A 20,748-nucleotide genomic window follows, 5' to 3' on the forward strand; every position below is an offset into this window, starting at 1 on the left:
TTGTGTTCAATAAAACCTGGAAGGGACCACGCCAACTCAGTTGGAGTGCAGACCTCCGCTGATGGACTTTCACCAGGACCCAGTGTCCTGGCCGTAGAGAGTAAACGGGTTCAGAAGCCGGTTCAGGGAAAGCTTCACTGACCCGAGCATAATGAGATCAGACGAAAAGTTTTAAATCAACATGCAACAACATTTAATCAAGGTGCCATCCTCTAATGGCAGACTTTGAATGTGGCGAACTACTGGAGGTGCAGTTTCCATTATCACGGGCGACCAGTGAGGATTTCATGAGCAGACAGTCTGCGTTTACGCTGGGGGTTAACATGCAAACAAAACCAAGGGAAAAGCTTAGAGCCATTTCAAACAAATCTCTTTAAAACACTTTGGACAGCCTCAACTTGAGGACACAGCTCCGGCATACTACATGTACGCTTGAGGGCTGGTGATAAGCACAATGAACTGTTGAATTATTCCTAGAGCTTTGCACACTTCTTTAATGCCCTGACCAGTAAAATGGGTACCTCGGTCACTGTCACTACTAAGGGGCAATCCAAACCAAGCTATAAACTTCTTGGCCACAGTGACAGTATCTGCTTTTCTACAGGGATGTGCCTCCACACACCCAAAGAATACATCCACTGGAACTAGACAGTACGTGTATGTCATACAAGCGGGGAGCTGTATGAAATCTGTCTGTACATGTAAAAATGTATCTCCTAGTACAGGACGTGCAGACAGCTTTGTGGGCACTGCTCTCCCAATATTGTACGTTAAGCATACAACATAACTTTCACAATACCTCTGGCCCATGGAAGCTGACCCGGATGCCATCCAATCTCGATTTAACTAAGTAACAATTGTGTTTTAACCTGAATGAGCAATGCCGTGAGCTTCACTGACCAGACAGGGGAGAAGTACCTTGAGTGCCACCAGGCGGCCGTCTGGAGAACGCCACAGGAAATTAATTCCCAGTTTACATTTACGTTGAGTCCAGGTTACCTTTTCAGCTTCTAGGGCTTGACCTTGAAGGATCGCCAGACTGGAAAGGGAAGAATTAGGTGACCTTGGAACAGCAACACAAACAAGAAATGAATTAGGAGTGAGGGGCCCTTACAAGGATGCTGAGCAAGCGGCACCATCCACTAAAGCATTTCCTTGGGCTGCAAAAGATTGTCAGGAATCGTGTCACTATGGCTACAGCTGCAGGCTGTAACAATGCATTCAATAAAGCTAAATCATATTTTCCATTTAGTATTGGGGTGTAGAAGTTAAATATCCACGTTGCTTCCAAAGAATTCCAAAGTTGTGGACAACCCTGTGGGCGTACCTGGAGTCATTATAGATTATAGCCGATCTCCCACGGGCCAGAGTACACGCATAGGTGAGAATGACGAGTTCTGTGACTTGAGCTGATCTTACCATAGCCAATCGATGGGCTTCTAAAACGAAATGGGGGCTACGTACAGAATAGCCAGAAACCAATCACCCAGTTTCTGGAATACTGATACAAGATCAGGGTTCAGTAAAGGTGCATCTGAAAGATCAACAAAGGGTGACAAAAGTGTCTCCACAACAACCTGGCAGTCATTAGGCTCCACATCCTCAGGGGGTGGTAATAGAGAGGCAGGGTTCAGAACTGAACAGTCTCTCAATGTTACATTGGCAGCAGAAATAAGTAACTTTTCATATCGAGTAAAGCGGGAGTTTGACACATGCTGCGTCTTTCTTTTAAGCAGTAATGACAATACTGCATGGGGAACCAAATTCATGACGGCATGCCCTTGCAACAGAGAGTCAGTTTTCTCTACTAACAATGCAGCAACTGCGACAGCTCTCAGACAAGCCGTGATTCCCAAGGCTACTGGATGTAAAGCTGCAGGCTTACTACAATCCAGCCAGCCTAAATCCGAAGCTATTGCGACTGCTATCTTAATTGGGACGAAGATATCTTTTGCATCCAGATACCATTGCAGGGGCTCAGCTGTCTAAGCATATGTGAGGTTTTGAAGGGGCTAAACTATGTAAGCATACTTCAGGACTCATCGCCTACAGAAATGTACCATCCAGAGGAACCCCCTAATTTGCTTCTTGGTATGGGGCTTTGGGACTTTCTGGACCACTGCAATCCGATCCCGGGACAAACGCCTTTGCCCTGCTAAAACGTCATGGTCCAGGTACCACACACGGGGCAGACACAACTAATTTGTCTTTAGATGCCTTGTGTCCCTTTTCAGCGAGTGTTTTCAACAGGACCAGTGAGTCTTCCTCACACGCTTCCAAGGTGTGGGGGTGCTAGGAGCAGGCCATCTACATGCTGCACACCAGCATCGACCCTCCAGGAAACTATCGAATCAAGATCTTTCTTTAAAATGTGGGAAAACAAGGTAGGGCTTTCTACATACCCCATTAGTAGCCTAGTGAACGTATAGTGTGTTGATTTATGGGTAAATCGGAATAGGTACTGACTGTCAGGATGCATGGGTATGGAGAAAAATGCTGAACATAAATCTACGACAGCAAAATATTTGTCTGTGTAGCGAATACATCACAAAACTGTAGCTGGATTTGGAACAGCCGGTAATACTGCATTAACTGCATGCAAATCCTGAGTAAAACGATAAACCTCTTTACCTGGTTTCTTAGTAGGCAAAATAGCAGTATTTCAGGGACTGCGGGTTGGTACAATAATACCTTAATGGAGAAGGGATTCTATCACAGGACGGATACCTTCTTCAGCCTGTCTGGAAATGGGATACAGAGGTACACATGGCAAGGGCTTGGCAAGATCCAAAGTGATTTTAACTCGCCGAGCCTTAACCATATATCCAGTGTCATTTGCATGGGTTGATCATAAGTTGAGAGGGACTTGGTCCAATAGCCCCTGCCGTGGACAAGATGTTTCAGCCTGGTCCCCAGGCTTCGAATGTGTAATTTCCTGTAATACTGCCAACACCTTGTGCTCTCTATGAGCAGGTATTTCAAGATATATACCATCAAGGGAACAGTAAATAGAACGGCTTAGTTTACACAATACATCTAATCCAAATAAATTCACTGGGGAGTAAGGGCTCAGCAAAAACGCATGTTGGTCAGAAATCGTACCCATCATGACCATAAGCGGAGTGGACACAGAATGAGGTATTGGAGTACCCCCTATACCTACAGAGTTTATTACATCCTCAGGACGCATCGCCAGGGGAAACTCTGAGGCTTTTAGTGTGGAGTGCGATGCTCCAGTGCCAACATGAAATCTTTTGACCAGCAACAATACAGTCAACATACAGCAAGTAGGATCCATTGATATAAGTGGTGCAACAAGCACAGAAACCCCATCGGCAATCCTAAACATCGGTTTCAAGTAGTGGCGGTGGAGGCAGAGATCTCGCCATTCTGCTCTGTGCATTGGCTGTCTGCCTCGACCTTGATAGTGAGGCCGATGTGGGCACTCGGATTTCCAGTGGCCAAACTCTTTTCAGTAGTTACACTGATCACTGTATCTGTAATACCTTTCAGCAGTTTGCCCTGGTTCATACAACTGGGGTGCTCCTTTCCCTCTTCCCTGCTTTCGCCCACCTAGCACGGGGCAAACCCCTCCCCTTCCTTGAGGGAGGTTGTAAACTATTTGTAGCGCCATGAGTTTGGCTTCAGTAATTACTTTTGGTCTCTCTACCTTTTCATGAAAGTGCTGTGCAGCCAATAACACATTTCTTCCATTTTATCAGCACAGCCTTAATTCATTCAGATACCTTTGGTTGTAAACACATGAGAAACTGAGCCACCACGGCTTGAGGCGCAACAAGTGCAGCGTCAACAATACCGGAATATTGTTCAAAACGTTGTTTCAAACGTTCGCCGTATTCCGCAGGATCTCTTCCTTAGCTTGTTTACATGGATTTATCTCAGACCAATACTTCTTTTGATGATTAATTTGATAATTGGTTGCCGGTTCTTCAGCTGGTCAATTGGCATGCGCTTTAAGCAAGGTAAATACATCTGTGGGCAGCACTGCTCACCACAACTAATTCAAGTAGGATGATAGTCTATGGAGCTTATTGGAGTGGACTGATAAGTTGTTGGTTGGTTAGAGTCTGGGCAAGTCAGTCGTTGATCGGGCATCATATTTAAAATGGCAGGGTTCTAAGTGTCCAAGATATCTTCAGAACTTACCTGTAACAGGCGAGGCCCTTGAATTACAGGATATAATCATTTGTACCTTGCTTTTTGGGCCAGCACCTGTAGGTCAGAGTACTCGGTTTTCAGGGATTTAACTTGCTCATGGAGCTTTTCTTGAATGTCTTTCAGTGCCCGGGCCCTGTATTCAGTCAGTCTCTTAGTAGCTTTGGTATACAAATCTTAACTATCCCGTTGGCGTATAGGTGCACTTTTCTTCTCTAATGCCTTGCGTAAATTCGTTATTCTGTCCAAGTCGAATGTACATTCCTGAGGAATATGTTTAGGTGACTATTTGTGCCATTTTTCAAGGTACTACATGCTTTTGGTGAATAGTGAGTAAACATGAAGTGTGCGTTAGGAGAAAGTGGCACTTGTCTTGACTACCCTGAACCCATTCTCACAGGGCTAAGACAAGGTAGGGCTTATAACGGATCCACATCCGTTCCTAACCAGTCTGCATCGGGACGCTATCGAATCCCGTGGCTGGTGGCGTAGATACGACTCATTAGATCAACCACTCTGCCACACCTATCCCGAACCAGGTATCACCACCCAGTCTCTGTTTCTCCCAGTTACAGAAATTTCAGGAACACCAGCAGATATTGGTCAGATTCAGATGACTGCTGGTTGACAACCTATATCCCTCATTATGTTACCCACAGTGCAGAGCGGTATTCAGCTTTTCAGAGACATGGGTAGGTAAGGGTCTCGAGTAACGAGGTACGGATTAAGACAAGACAATCCTGGTGGTCTAATCTAAAATGCTTTCTTCACATTGATGCAGAACACATCCATCCTAATCCCTGATCCATACTACACTATGCTGACGAACGCAGCTCTCTCATGTACGCAATCAGCAGGGAGTATGGATGTGCCCCTTTTAAACTGCAGTGGCCAGCCACTTTTACTTTTCCTTAAACATTTACCCCAACCCTTTTCAGACAACACAATACGAGACATAAGACACAATCCACGATTTTTCAATCAGCTCTTTCATCTTCTGCAATTGTATTTGGCTTCGCCTCTTGCTTCTCCACTCTTTTTGACTGCTTACTCTCTGCTCTCTCTTCCTCTCCCTTTTCCTATCTTCTCCCCTCCTCCCCTTACTTTCTTCTATGCACTTACTCTATCAGAATTGTCCCTGGACCTAGCATGCTAGAAACCTCGTCTGTCTCCTCCCCCTCCCCTTGTTTTTTCTCACCCCGCCCATCCTGCACTATCTGAAATGTCATCAGGGCTAGTACGATAGTCGCTTGTTTTGTTCCTCACCTCCCTTTCTGCACCCCTCTCCCTCACCTTTTGTTTTCTCCAACTCTACCAGAAATGTCGTCAGGCCTAGTACGGTAGTCGCCTGTCTGTTTCCATTTCCTCCCCACTCTCACCCGCCCTTCTTTATTTATGTCTTAGCTCTTGCACTATCTGAAATGTCATCAGGCTGAGTACAATAGTTAATTTCACATCCTTACTGTTCACGGCCTGTAAGAATTTCATTGCATTTTCCCTCGTTTCCTCCCTTGCCTTGAAGCATTTTGAAACACATTGTGTATAGGCGCTATATAAATAAACTATCATATCATATCTTCACCTGCTCTGGCCACCCTCCTCGAGTTTCCCCCAGGCACTCTGCCCAGATCTCCCTTCCAAAGAAATTGTCTCTTCAGGGCCCATGGTGATCACTGGGATGTGCGCCCTTGGAGCTGGGCACAGAGCAATGGGAATCCAACGTCTTAAGTCACCAAACGTGTTGGGGAAAAATGACCACTCACGATTCTGGTTGATTGGTGAATTTTATTAGTAAAACGCAACAAAACAGTACCAACAGTAGCACAAGACTTCAGTGCAAGTGAGCCCCCCTTCCTCCTTCCCTCTGTGCAACGTTCTCTTATACTCAAAGGAACACATAATTTCAATGGAAGTGGTCGTCCCAACAGGTCAGGGAATTCTACTGAAACAAATGTTGCTGGCAGAGAACATAGCCCCTTTCATGTTAGTTAGTACTATCAGGGAGGACAGCATATCGGAATCCATTTAGTCAAGGTGAATATACTCTATTCACACACATTCTCAGGCAGGTGAGGAAACTTGTGATATGAGGACTTTTGTCTATTAATGCGCTTTTCCTAAGAAAGCAGGAGCCTAAAACACGGTTACATTTGCAAAAAGGGAAACACGCCAGAAACGAAAGATGTGAAGGCGAGCATTCCTACAAGCTAAGTGAGGTGCACTCATTACAAAGACATGCGCATTACAATCGACAGTCTCGCCTCGCAGAAGCAAGAACCAGTTGTTTAAACATGGCAGTTTGCAGCACTTACTCAGCATTATAATGCAGTAATATGCAAGGGGAGTACATACGATTAACATTTCCAAAACTTTCCCTCACATCGGTGTATATGAAATAGGCTTTGAGCCTCTGTTATTAGGTGTTTAAACATTGGGGCAATCTCCCTACCTCTATTTTCATCTTGCCTTGTTCTAAGGCAGCCTGATCTTTCAACAGAAGACGGATATCTGAAAGACATTTCATTCATTTTGGTCACTCTGACATTGTATCAATTGAATTATGAATCAACTGAATCATGTACCAGAGAAGAGTTAACAACTGACCTTGCACTCAAGCATAATGTCAAGAGTATGAGCCTATCTGTGGCACAGGCCACCAGAATAGAGGGCACCACATAGTTGTGCAGCAACCATTTCCCCTGGGGTCCTAAGTCTATGTGTAAGGTCCTGGTGATGTGTCACAAATACATGGACGATCCCAATATTTGATCTTTATTCTCAGACTAAGTGCCTTGTGGGATACATCCAATAAGATGGGAGATGCTACCTGACTAGCAGCACAAACCAGTGGCCCAGGGATGAATATCAGTTTCTAAACCATCAACCCTACACCTCTAGTACACGAGAAGGAATCCAAACACATTGGAAACACAAGTCAGTTATAAACGTCTATTTCCAATTTTGGTAATGTGGACGAACGGCAGGCTTTTCTCTGCAAGGTCGTTGAATCGTTGGTTTTGTTGCAACACCGCAAAAAAAACAGTTATTACCCAATGATAAGAGGGACTGTCCAGTCAAGGTTGTATACAAATATCTTCTTTATTATAATCATAAGAGTTCTAGCACACTTCAAAATACTTCCCACCACGTAAAGGAATGCAGAGGACAAACTGTTTCAAAGAAGGAAAAAGGGATGCACTCTGGATACTGACAGGAGGGTAGTTAGTAAAGTAATTAATCGTAACAGTTTAAGGATACTTGGTTTCAACGCAAAAGGAGCAATGGGTCTTAAAATGTCACTAGGGGCCTTCGGAGAAGGACTAGGGGGACAGAACCACAATGTACCTTGTGCAAGTTCTTAATGCTCGACAGTGTAGAGTCGGTTTCAGGGAACTTTGCAGCTTCTGCAACAGAGTTGAAGACAGGAGGGAGGCTGGACGGACAGCTGCAGGCTGGCCTACACGGTGGCTCTGGGTCAGGAATCTTTGTCTCAGTGCTGGTGGCAGTTTTCAAGCACTGGTCGAGGCGTCTCGGACGGCTTTAGCGACTGTGGCATAACAACAGACATTGGTGCAGTCGGTTGCAACCAGAGGGGCTCGGCTGGCTCGAAAATGTCTTAAGGGAGACGTCGGTAGATGCTTGTCGAAGCACTCCTCCTAGCTTCTTCACTGGGCTTGTGTCGCCCTTTAAGGTGGATGGCTCAAAGCAGAGGAGAGTGTTACAGGCAGCTGCCTTATCCTTGGTTTGGTTGAGAGTCTCTGGCACTTCCCACCTAGGAAGCTTGCTGCAGAGCCGAGCGGGACATGCTATGTGCTGGCTGGGTACCGGTTCTGAAGCTGCAGGAGGGTCCTCTGGATTTGGTGTCTCCCTCTGTTCTCTGGGTGATGTTTTGGGGATCTTGCTTCCCTCTTTGGAAATCCTGGCCTTCATTCACTGGCGGAAGATGTAAGGCAGACTGTACCTTCAGCCAGGGTCTAATGCTGAGTTCTTCCTTCTGGTGAAGCCTTCAGATGATCTGCCCAAAAGACAGGCTCAGCCTTGTTTTGAAGCCAAATGGACCACAGGGATTGGTGTAGGCTAATCCCTTAATGAACAAATCCTGCGCCCCCCACCAACAATCTCCAGTATGCATGAGGTCATAATCAGAGTGCTTTGCAACAGAAAAGGTAAAGGGGTGAAAACATGTAATACTAAGTCCCACCAATCTTGCTGTGTGCTGTGGATCAATGGGTTTCTCTGCTTAAAGGAGCTCTCTGTGGTTCCTGATTAAAGTGGCTGGTCTCCCTTGAAGCTGCGGCGAGAACAGACTTTCTTGCACCGTCAATCCACATACTCATACCTTCTAAATGGGGTCTCCCTGCCGGGATGACTACTGTAATATACACAGTCCCAGACATGAAATTTCACTGTCAACGCGATACTGAGGGCAGGAGCTGGCTTCAGGTTGATACCGTGCATCTGAAAGGTTGTTGGGGTTTCCTGTCTCCTTTGTTAGCCTCTGCAGCTGGGTCCCACCTGCGCCTGTTTGAGGTACACTCTATTGGTATGTTAATCGATGACACCATTTACAGAGCTAAATAAAAAGACAGGCCTGGAGCTTTTTTTTAGTTAATTAGGCTGGCCATGGCAGGAGGAACGTTTTGACCTCCCCCTTCCGCCTCTGTGTGCATGAAAAAGAAATATTTTTTTTTAAAAAAAACAATAGATCTTTTTTGAGGAACTTGAGGCGCGAAACACTAGGCACTACTCGAAATGTACTCTAAATGTACCTTCCAAATGTAATGATGAGCATGCGTTATGTATTGTAGATTAGGAAATGGGTGTATTAGATTTATGCGACGAGCCTACTTCTGCTCCTAGAAAAGCCATAAGTAAAAGAAAGCATTTAGAAATAAAAGGGTTTAACTAGAGTACAAGGCTCCATTACGAAATTCTTTAAACCCATCTCAGAAGTGCATGAAGATTTAAATGTCAGCACTCTGTCAGTTTATTCCGAAATGGAAAGTATTGCAAAGCCAATGGTGAGGTCCATAGAAGTTTTAGTTGAAATTCCGTCTTTGCCCGTGGTGGCAAAACATTTGTCCTTGCCAGCAAGCACCCAAAAACTGGCCCCAATTTTTTTACTGAGAGTACCAAAAGAAAAGCTGTCTTTGTCGAAGTCGCCCTTAAAAAGGTGTTCAATGTGTTGTAACAGATAACTTGAAGTCGCAGGTGTTTTGTAAAATCCAAACCTCTGATGCACAGCAACGCTTACAGTCCATGTTGCAAAATCCACAGTCTAGTGTTGCAGCAGATCTGGTGGGGCGGAGGGGGTTCACTTCAAAGGCCCAAGTGTCCTCTGTTCAATCCTTTATGTCACTAGAAGAAAAAAGGAGGCTTTTGTTCCAACATTTCCCTAAGAAGGGTTTGGATGGGCCAGTGTGCCCTTGCTCCCTTTCTAAGTATCCGCCACTTCCATCTAACAAAATTGTGAGCCAGCTCATGGTGTCTTCTCAGGGGTATCATTTAAAGGCTAAAAAGGGGACGGATGGGTCCAGTGCTGTCAAAAACTCCTTTGCGGAGGATCGCATTTTAAATATTGAACAAATAGTGAACAAATTATTATGGACAGTTCTCCGTTGCCCTCAAATCGGCGACACGTTATGGTCTTGTTTTCAGAGATTTCAAATCTCTGCATGCCAACTTCAAAAGACATTTCTCAGGTTGAGCTTATTTCTGATATAAGAGTGGATGTGGCTAAATTATATCTTTTCTATAGAACGATCAGAAATTTGGTAATTCCAGAACTGGAAGCTTTTATGTCTTTAGCATAGGAGTGATGCAAGCTAGGAAGGTGGTAAATATTAGTGAGGCCTTTTGTAAACCTGTACAGAGTCCAAATTTGAGTTAATTGGAGTTGGGACATCTTTTTACTTTAACTAGAAGTGTCTTTTGTGGCCCTGAATTGGTGTGTGGTGTGGTTGATCAAATCCCCCCGATTTTTCGGCCAAGCTATGATTGATCCGCCATTCTTTCTACTTTGCATGGAAGGCAGCTAAACGATAAAAATGTCTAATGAAAAAAACTTTTCAATATTGCTTCTTGGAATTGTAGGGGTCATGCATTTCTGACAACACATTTCGAGTCCTTACGACCCTATTCCCTTATTTGTCTACAGGAGACTGGGCTTACAGGCCTTGCATGTGTAGAAGGCTTCACCATCTGCACTGTAAATGCAGTGCAGCGTCAAAGAGGTCGTCCGGTGGGGGGTTTATTATGTGCACTAAAGAACGGTCTGGGCCTTAAAATGTCCCCTGTGGAAACAAAGAGGGCCGACATTCAGTTGGTCAAATTAGTGAACTGTAAGGGTGTGGCCTCAGGAGAAGCCTCGTGCTATGTGTTTAATCTATATTTTAATCCTGCATCAACATCAATGGTATCTATTCTGGACAGTCTATTGGATTTGATTGCTGAGGCTATGGCTGAAGCCTTATGTAGTATTCTAATTTTCGGGGGTCTGAATAGTGAATGCCTAGATCCTCATTACTATCGGTTGAATAACAGAATAAAAGCCTCAACCCGGGCTTTAGAAAGGGGAAGGCTTATAAGGGAGGAGATGAAAGGTTGGGACCTTGCCTTGGTAAATGGTAATATTAGGGGTGATAAGCCCCTTCATGTTACCTGGAAAAACGGGGTGAGGAAGTCTACATTAAACTATGTGTTTGTTTCTGTTGACTTGAGTTGGCTATGTTTGAATGTCGACGTGATTAAAACAAATTCTGGTGACCACTGTTTACTTTCACTGTCCGTGGATTCAAATGTTGTGCAAAGTATCCCTGTTAATTTGAATATCTGTATAGATGTCAATCCAAGAAATACTGCTTTAGTATGGAAACCAGGGCTGGCAACCTGCTTTAATAACAATGTTTTGTCAATTGATGCTGCCGAGAAGGATTCGCTGCTAAATCCACTTGTCTATGACACGGTGGTCTACAAAATATTGGAGAATCTGTATACCCCGAAGCTCTGCTCTGCCAGTCCTCAACAGGGCAGCATGCACATAAACACAGGTATGATAAAAAGTTAGTAGAGAGAGAGGAAACATTGTTTACGGAATGGCCTAAGACACGTAAACAAGGATCCCTTAGGAACAATGGTTCAAAGTAAAGCCTTAAAAAGAAGTTATGAAAATTGTCTAAAAAACCATTGTTTGAGCTCAATCATCTCTAAAGATGCACGCTCCTTCTGGAGGCTGGTAAGGGCACCAGACCTCCAACGTTCTCTCCAAATTCAACCAATAAAAGCAGAGATACGGGAGGCACTTTCTCTAAGTTGTACGATGAAAGAGGAGGAGGTAACGATAATTAGTTGGGTGTTGGGCTGACTGTATGGTACTGGACTTCGAAAGGGTTCAAGCCCTTTCCCTTACAAAGAAAAGTAAAACATCAAATGCACCAGGCCCAGATGGGCTTGCAAATGCAACTTTAAACTCTAACGTTAGTCTGTGGCCAGCTATTTTGTGGGGCCTATTCCAGAATGTTTTAAGATAGGACACTCTTCCAGTTTCCTGGAAAAAGACACTGATTACTGTAATCTATAAAACTGGTGACAGACTACAGCCCAAAAATGATTGCCCAATTTCCCTTTTGGAGTGCTCTAGCAAGATATTCGGTGCTTTGATTCTCCGTGAACTCCAGAGTTGGTGATCTACCATGGGTATTTTTGATACTTTTTTTATCAGGGTTCCGGGCAGGCATGAGTACGGCCCAGAACTGTTTTGTAACCTATTTGCTGCAAGAGCAAGCCGAAAGGGATTTTAAAAAAAAAAGGTTTATGCCTTCCTGGACATTACGCAGGCTTTTGATTGCATTAGTAGGGCTTTGGTGCGGGCTAAATTAGTCAAACTGGGTTGTCCCCAAGGCATACTGAGCATGTTGATTGCCCTCCACTCTGGGACAGAAATAAGTCAGTTTGATGAAAATGGTAACACAACAAGATGGATCAGAACACAGCAGGGTTTACACCAAGGTTGCGTTTTGTCACCTTTTTTGCGACCTTGGTGTGATTTTTAAAGACATTTTTAATAATCCCCCTAAATTGGGTTAATCATTTGGCTTATGCTGATGATGTTGTTTTATTTTCTTTAAATCCTATCGGCCGTCAGAGAGCCTTGGCAGCGACTAAGGCCTATTTTTTATCAAAAGATTGTATATTAAATATAAATAAATCAAAAATTATACTAAACTGAGAAAGATCAATTTTGATTGTTTTTGAATCACGCACGTTTAGAAGTGGCTCACAATTTTAAATATTTGGGCATTGTTATCTATGCCAGTCCCTCAATTCGGCTAGCTTTGTAAAATCTTGCGAAGGAAAATTAAGGCAAATACAGCCAAAATAATGGTCTTTGATAGGAAATGTGGTTGTTTTTTGGCCGCCCCTATTTTGAAGTACTATCACCAATAAACTGTTCCCCATCTTCTGTATGGAACAGAAACAGTTCTGCTGTATGATTTATAGGAGAAGGCTGAATCATAGTTATGGAAGAACATTTTATTTCTCACATGTGGAACTCAGATTTAAGCCGTAAGGCACGAGACCGGTCCGTTTTCACTACGTGCTCGAGCAGATTGAGAAAAAGTTCAGTTGTGGAGAAATGTTTTAATTCCTCCAGGCAATTGTGTGTTTTCTGCTCTAAAGATGAACTGAGTTTGAACTCATGTAGAGTTTCATTTTAATGGAAGCTAAGAAGACTGAACTGCTTGAGTCCTATAACATTCTCATAAGTTTAAGTAAGTATATAGGGCTCAGAAAGAACCCTGCTCCACTTCAGGTCAAGCGCCACAAAATAAAGATAGTACAACGGATTGTTGGGTTTTCATGAAGTATATTTAAACAGACAGTTGCCCTATAGAGACACGTGTTTCGGCGAATCACTCGCCTTTTTCAATCAGGGCTAATTTGTGAGAGATATAGTTCACTTTTTCAAATACGGTGGTGAATTTCATGGGGTCAATGCCGCCTCACAAGAGGTGGTCTCCTTCACAAGCGTCGGCTTCCAGACGCCGACGCTTGTGAAGGAGACCACCTCTTGTGAGGCGGGATTGACCCCATGAAATTCACCACCGTATTTGAAAAAGTGAACTATATCTCTCACCAATTAGCCCTGATTGAAAAAGGCGAGTGATTCGCCGAAACACGTGTCTCTATAGGGCAACTGTCTGTTTAAATATACTTCATGAAAACCCAACAATCCGTTGTACTATCTTTATTTTGTGGCGCTTGACCTGAAGTGGAGCAGGGTTCTTTCTGAGCCCTATATACTTACTTATACTTACCGGAGTAGGGGGTCTATTACTTCGTTACTCCACTGTTCAGCTGCCACCTCTGCTTATCTAGCGCAGGACACTGATGGTTGATATTCCTAAAACACCCCCCACTGCTGTACTATTCTCATAAGTTTGCCTCATAAGATCAAAAAGAAAATATTCAAAACAGACTGGAATAATAACCAAGCTTTAACAATGAACTACCATAATCTTAGACATGAAATTAAGGCTTTTAATGTTCTGCCCGCTTACTTGTCAAAACATCCTTCAAGGTTCCATAGAAATGCAATGTTGGAATTTACAAGACAGGTTTTAGGGTCAAGGGACAGAATACCCAGGAATTCACGAATTCTATGCTCAAGAAGGGAAAACACTATCATCTTTGTGTGTCTATTCCTTCAACTTAGTTGTTATTAATGTTTTGCTCAATTTGTTTCAGATGAGATATTTTTTAAATACTAAACTTGTTGGGCTCAGGATTTTGAACAGTAATGAAACTTCACTGGATATTGCGATTTTGAAATTGATTTTAAATAAGTGATTGATTGTCTGTTTTATCTCCTTTATGCGAATTGTATAGTCTGTTTGACCATTGTTTTATTGCAAAGGTTTCCTTTTTGGTAAAACCACAAGTAATTCATAAAAGAAAGATAATTAATGAACATTTTGATTTAAATAAACTGTGCAGCTGTAGTTTCCTACATTTTAAGAAACCGTAACACACAACATAACATTTCCTTCCTTGCCTAAGGGTCTAAGGTCTAAAACCCATAACTATGCGAAATTAATATTGAAGAGAAAAGCTCCACATGGTCAAAACACATGTATTGATGATTTCCCGCAATTGTGACGAAATGCCATCTGGTGAGGGCAAATTAGCCCAAGATTTAAAAAAAATAAAAAGTATATTCAATAAAAATTATACAGGTAATTCTGTTTCGGAAAGGGGGCAGAGGGTCTTCTAATCAGGCCCTCCTTTCATATAGCTCCATGCCAAAAGCAGATTGCATTCACATGCCTTTGCTTTGTCAGTCTCCTGACATCTACAGAACTGCTCTGCAGCGGCAGCAAGGCAGGTTCCAATGTCACATTTGCATTTGTATTCAAAACAAAAGGGGTGTACCTACTACAATCCCTGGTCCCGTAGGCAAATATAAGAAGTTTATAGCAAACAAGGATGGACCAGTAGATAGGGATGACACGGGTATAGTTCAAAACAAAATATTACAAATTTTAATCAATAAACACATCTTTCATTGTTACATGCAATGTTTTGAAAACCATAAATAACAATTCACCATCATATATTTCATCTATACTTATCTCATTCCCAACTCACACATTCATTAAAAAATGTTCTTAAAACAAACAAATTTGGCTCTTTCCAGAAAATGTATCATACACTTAATACATATATTTCTACACACAAAATTTCAGTGATTGTCTGACAGTTTCGCTTTCAGGTGTCGTATTTTTCTTGGTCAAATAATTAACCCAAGTATCTTTTATGTCCCATTCGTGACAGCTGTTGGAACATAAGGTTCCAACAGACAGAGGCACCTTTTTTTAATCTTCTAAACTGCGGATTCAAAACATAATAATTGTGTACCCTAGTCAGACTGGTCACAGGTTAAAGAGTGCACTTAAGCCATGCTTGGTTGTAGCATGGTGGCTAGTCGGCTCACACAATTATACAGCCACAGCAATTTGATATCAAACTAGGGTCCGCTTGATAAGCATTGTCCACCTATGAAAGGGATGTATCACTTATCTGACAGGGGTGTCTCCAAAACAGCCATGTGGAACAAAGGCCAGGAAACTGTCTTTCGATCATCCTGCAGAAAGGGCAACACCTTCCTCCCAAGGCACAAGAACCCTCACCAGACATCCCCTAGGAATCTGTGTTCAAAGGCAACAGTGACATAACAAAGACCCTCTCACAACAAGGTGCTGACCACTGGCGTCCTTTTGAAGTCAGCAGACATTGGAAAGGGTGGAGTAAAACCATCTCCGGTTCCGGAAGCACCTCAATACCTTCCTCTTTGCTTCTGCTTTCTCTCCTCCTCTCCCCTGCTGAAATCCTGACTGAAACTGCACTTGTCACCTGGCTACCCTCTGACCTCGGGCCCAGGTCCCCTCCCCGCCAGCTGCACATCTGCACTGCCTCCCAGGCAACCCCTGCACTCGGGGGCTGTTTCTGTATCCCTACAGCCCCCGCCAGCTCCTGACACTTGATGTCTGCACTCGCCCCTGAACGTGCCACAAGCTGGCTGCACTTTTTACCTATTGTTTTTATTCATTCCATTTATTTTTTACTGTTCAGTACTGCACTGCCCCCTCCCATTCCCCCCGCACTCTCCTCTTCCACCCTCCCCTGCACTTGCGCAATCTCAATGTCATCTGGCCTGGTAAGATCATTGTCTCTGTCGTCCCTCTGTTCCCCCTCCCTTGCCTCGTCGCACCTTGAAACACTTGTGTATAGGCGCGATATGAATGCCATATCATATCATACAGGATAGAGATAGGCTAGGAGAGGGGTTCCACCATCTTGGTTTCTGCTATGGCTCTCCACCCCATTTCCTGCAGACAAAACACTTTGGGCAGGATGTCTAAAGGCAAAGGACGCTTATTAGAACAGACTGGATTGGACCCCTTACAGCAGGCTTCCTTTGATACAATCCCCTGTGACATTCTATATAACAGGAAGCCCTCTACTTGGTACATTCATCTTTGGACACTCACAAGATGAAGGATTCACTGGCACTCTCTTTGGAATACAGTCTATTCCAAAGTTCTCTGGCAGAGAAACGGACTGCCTTGTCTCAACCCAATCGCCGTTTCGACTCTGTGGAAGGAACTGATTTTAAGACCTCTGGGAGCCAACTCGAACACTGATTCGACCCCACTGCTGATTAAACCACTGCCTGGAACCATTGGAAGCCATTGGCTCACCCGTCCCGGACATCAAGTTGACGCAAAGGGAGCTCGAACATCGAACCGACTCAGCACAGACTCGCCAGTGGGGCTACATGTCTCTAACATCTTAAATCGCAGTAAAGCGCCTAGTAGCCCCACTAGAGGCAGGACAAGAACTTAAGGTATTTTTAAGAGGCCCTGTCCACTTTAAGGGAACATAGTGACTTGTAAGCCAGCTTTTTTGCCTTAATGAGAACATCCTTCTAATTTCACCTTTTCTTTTTTTCATTGAATTGTTTATAAACAGAAACCTCTCATTTAAGAAAATTTGAAATACAATACATTATTCACATTTAACAAAAGTGTGACCAGAAAAAAGCACTTACACCTTTTCCCCGAATTTGGTCTTTAAACATTCTGCGGGATTATTAAGATAACGTTCACCCCTCAGTTAAATATTTCCATATTCATTTTAGATTATATCTTTCCAATTGTATGGAGTGGCATACCATTATTAATACATATTAATTCCTCTTTCCTACAACTCACACCGGCTTACAAACAGACAACTTGTATGTGCCCCATCTCCTGCCTCGCGGTAATGACTTGTAGGAAAAGTGGAATAAATGCCTACTGACCGCACCATTACCCTCCCTACAACTGCAATGACTGAATATAAAAAATCAACATGGAAATATTTCCGAGGGAAAGGGAGAAAGTTATCTTCCCCCCAGAACATTTAAGGAACAAATAACAACAATAAACTTAACTGCTGTTCTGTGATGCTACTTATGGAATGGTGTAAAGAACTCATATTGTAATTGAAATGTATCTAATTGAGAGGTTTATATTTCAACACAATCTGCCCCCGAAAGCGGTTCAACTTTATATAACACTAGCAGAAGTACCTGTTCCCACAACGGTTTCTGTAGACAGACATGTGAACATATCGTGTAGGTCTCTGTTTTGATTCGCTTATTGCTTGATGTGCTTTGCACCCTGAGGCAGACTGCCCAAGAATGGGCACGTGTGGCAGGCTGACATACCCCGGAGCAGGGGGGCTAAAGTTGGTGTGTTGCTGCATACTGGGACCTTTTGTGCTCTCTCCCCACCTGCTGCCTCACCCTGGCATGGTGCAGTTTTTTGCGGTGCAAGTATCTTGGAAACTGTGCATCCTAGTGCCTGGACCTCGAGTTTAGTTCTTCATGTCGGGTCTGGTCCTGTTTTGTCGATTTCAGGTAAAGGTCTCATGTGTGAAGGTGCTGAAATCCAGGAAACATGTCAGGAGTCCAAATGTCATGTAGCCAGTAATGTCCGGAGGGTCTTAACAGGCAACTACAGAATATTTGGTGCAGATTGGTGAAACGTGTGGAATTGTATAAGGAACAGCGCTACAAATCCCACCACAAGCACATTTTTATTTTTATATAATGTCAAATTGTCACAATTATGTGGCTATTGCGAGACAAAATCAATTCATGTATTGGAATACAAAAAGTTGTGGGATCGCTAACAAATTGCGTGCGCTCTTTTCCACTCTCAAATTTCAAAAAATATATATAATAAAAATACGGAGGGGTCGGCAGCAAGTGATATCACTCCCTCAAACTTCCCACAAAGTTTGTACAAAGTAGACAAAGAAATCAGAGTTCGGGAGGATATCTCGCGCTCACACCAACAACTTATTGTAAACCCTATTATCACTAGTGCTACAATTCTTCTGAATAGGTACAAAAATTCCTCAAGTTACATAACAGTTGTCAAATATATTATTTAATTTTGACTTTCAAAGTGTAAAACAGCCGACACGTGTTTCGACCTTTGGTCGTTATCAATATATTGATATATTGAATGAATGTAATGATTTGTGCAGCCTTGATAACGACCAAAGGTCGAAACACGTGTCTTGGACAAAAAATTTTGGAATGTTAAGACCATTGGAACATATGGCATGTTAGGAACATAGACTTTCAGGGTCTACTATACAGAGACAGAAGATATAACCTATTGATATAGAGAGGCCTTGATAACGACCAAAGGTCGAAACACGTGTCGGCTGTTTTACACTTTGAAAGTCAAAATTAAATAATATATTTGACAACTGTTATGTAACTTGAGGAATTTTTGTACCTATTCAGAAGAATTGTAGCACTAGTGATAATAGGGTTTACAATAAGTTGTTGGTGTGAGCGCGAGATATCCTCCCGAACTCTGATTTCTCAATTCATGTATTGTACTGCGCTTGTTACATTATCCCCACAGGAATACCAATGTATGTTTGGATTCTACGATTTGTAAATGTATTGAATAACCGTTTAAAAAATATTTTCACAAACACAGTAATGTTTTTTTAGATCAGGACGGAAATTTCGTGCGTGTTTGAACTACTGTCGAAGAATGTATGAGATCACATCTAAACAGCCGAGTTAAATCACATACAAATATTTTAAAGCTCTTTTTTGTAAACAGAACAAACATATTTTTTTATTAAAGAAAATGTGTTTAAACTATGTACGATTGAAAAAAAAACATTCACTGGTGGAATTAAGTTTGTGATTACAGTTGAATAATAAGGAACACATAATTTATAAATATACAGTACTCGTAGGGAAAACGTGTAGTAGTGTTACACTGACGCAAATTCCCACTGAGGGCAGGGGGTTAGTTATGCACTGCATCCTTTTTTTTTAAACTAAGTTTAGGCAGATGTAGCACGTGTATGGACTGGGATTTTAAAGGCCTTGAGGGGCCAGTGTCAGGTAGGGTCATTGGAGGGGGGGGGGGTCTTATGTCAAGCAAGAGTCACAGGAGAGGAAGGTGTATATGGGAGTGGAATCTGCCAAGTTTAGTGAGAGACCTGCAGGAGGCAGTGAGTGGCAGGTGTCAGGCCAGGATAGGGGGCGGGGGGTCAAGGGACTGGGAGGGGCCGCTGTCAGGTAGGGTGATTGGGGGTGGGGGGGGTTGTCCAGCAAGAGTCACAGGAGAGGAAGGTGTATATGGGAGAGGAATCTGCCAAGTTTAGTGAGAGACCTGCATGAGGCAGTGAGTGGCAGGTGTCAGGCCGGGGTAGGGTGAGGGGGGTCAAGGGACTGGGCGGGGCCGGTGTCAGCTTGGGGCGGTGGGAGGAGCCTGTCAGTTGGGGAGGAACTGTGACAGCTGGGGAGGGGCCTCTGCCAGGGTGCGCCAGGTTGGTGCTGCTGTGCCTAAGAATAGCCGCTTGCCCTTACGTGCTTGAGGCAGCGCTCCTTGAGCCGCTCGATACTGCTGTCCTCGGTCACCTCCTCAATCCACTCCACCCCGTCCATGGTGCACACGGTGACCCGCAGCACCTTCCCGGCGAAGATCTTCTCCTCCTGCACGAACATGGCCACCCCTGTCTCAGGCCGGGCTCGCGGAGCACTGTTGGGTATCCATGCAGGCCAGGCTCCGCTCTCTGTACGCCTCACACGCCTGCTGGCTTGGCTCTGCTGCAGGCAGCCTGCCTGCGCACTCTAACCGCCGGAAGCACACCGCACAGTACACTGGGAGACGTAGTCTATGCTTTCCCCTAGGCAACGTTAGGTGTCTCCTGTCACTGCGCGCTACAACCAAAGCAACAGAAAGAGGACTACGCTGTCGTTTGGAAAGGGACCGTACAGTTAGAAATCAAACCAGCAGATCGAGTGGAAGGTTGCACGTAGCAACGCGGCAAAATGAAAATGAAATGGGATAGTTCCCGTTTAGACAGAACGCATCATGTCGCAGACGGTTCATTTTCTATGTGTCTAGAATTTATAAAGCGCACCTTTGGCTCGAAGGAATTAACCGTGCTGTATAGGAGTGATCGTTTGGGCTCCATTCTACATAGAAACAAAAACAGCAGCCGATTTAAACACCATGGCAGCAACCACATACATACAAATATAAGATAACGTGAGTTCACTAACAAACTTTAAAACATCCAACTGTAGCGCTCATGTGTTTTAACATATGTTGTGTCTACATTTATAGCTGGAGAAAAGTAAATCTTTGAATAATGCACACTTGCCAACATTTTAAAATGAGGGGGAGAGTTTGAGAGGAAAGTGGGAGAACTAAATTCTATGTCAAGACCGTTAACGTTTGCATATATACATATATATATATATAAAGAAAGAAAGGACGCAACACCAGGCCGGAGCAGGACATTCACTGTATTCCTCTCCGTGGATCGTACTGTAGTGGAGGTCCCAAATAAAGCCTGCAGCACTCCAGCCGCCCATTTCGAAGTACCAATCTTGGCTAGCTTTCTCAAACTAGTGATGTACTGTTCTATGCTCTCACCCTCTGCTTGAGTTCTTTTCCCAAATTTATAACGTTCCAAAATAGT

General features: G+C 43.6%; 1 protein-coding gene across 1 annotated transcript in view; it reads right to left on the reverse strand.

Annotated features, from left to right (window-relative positions):
* UBAC1 (UBA domain containing 1) overlaps positions 1-19,918 on the reverse strand; it is an 819,245-nt gene extending 799,327 nt beyond the window's left edge. The window contains exon 1 of the mRNA XM_069609556.1: positions 19,628-19,918. Coding sequence (XP_069465657.1) covers positions 19,628-19,765 — 138 coding nt within the window. The 5' untranslated portion in view covers positions 19,766-19,918. The remainder of the gene's footprint in view (positions 1-19,627) is intronic.
* Positions 19,919-20,748: the final 830 nt, after the last annotated feature.

The sequence above is a fragment of the Ambystoma mexicanum genome, chromosome 8 (assembly GCF_040938575.1).
Source record: "Ambystoma mexicanum isolate Mex_15411 chromosome 8, UKY_AmexF1_1, whole genome shotgun sequence".
Lineage (NCBI taxonomy): Eukaryota > Metazoa > Chordata > Amphibia > Caudata > Ambystomatidae > Ambystoma > Ambystoma mexicanum.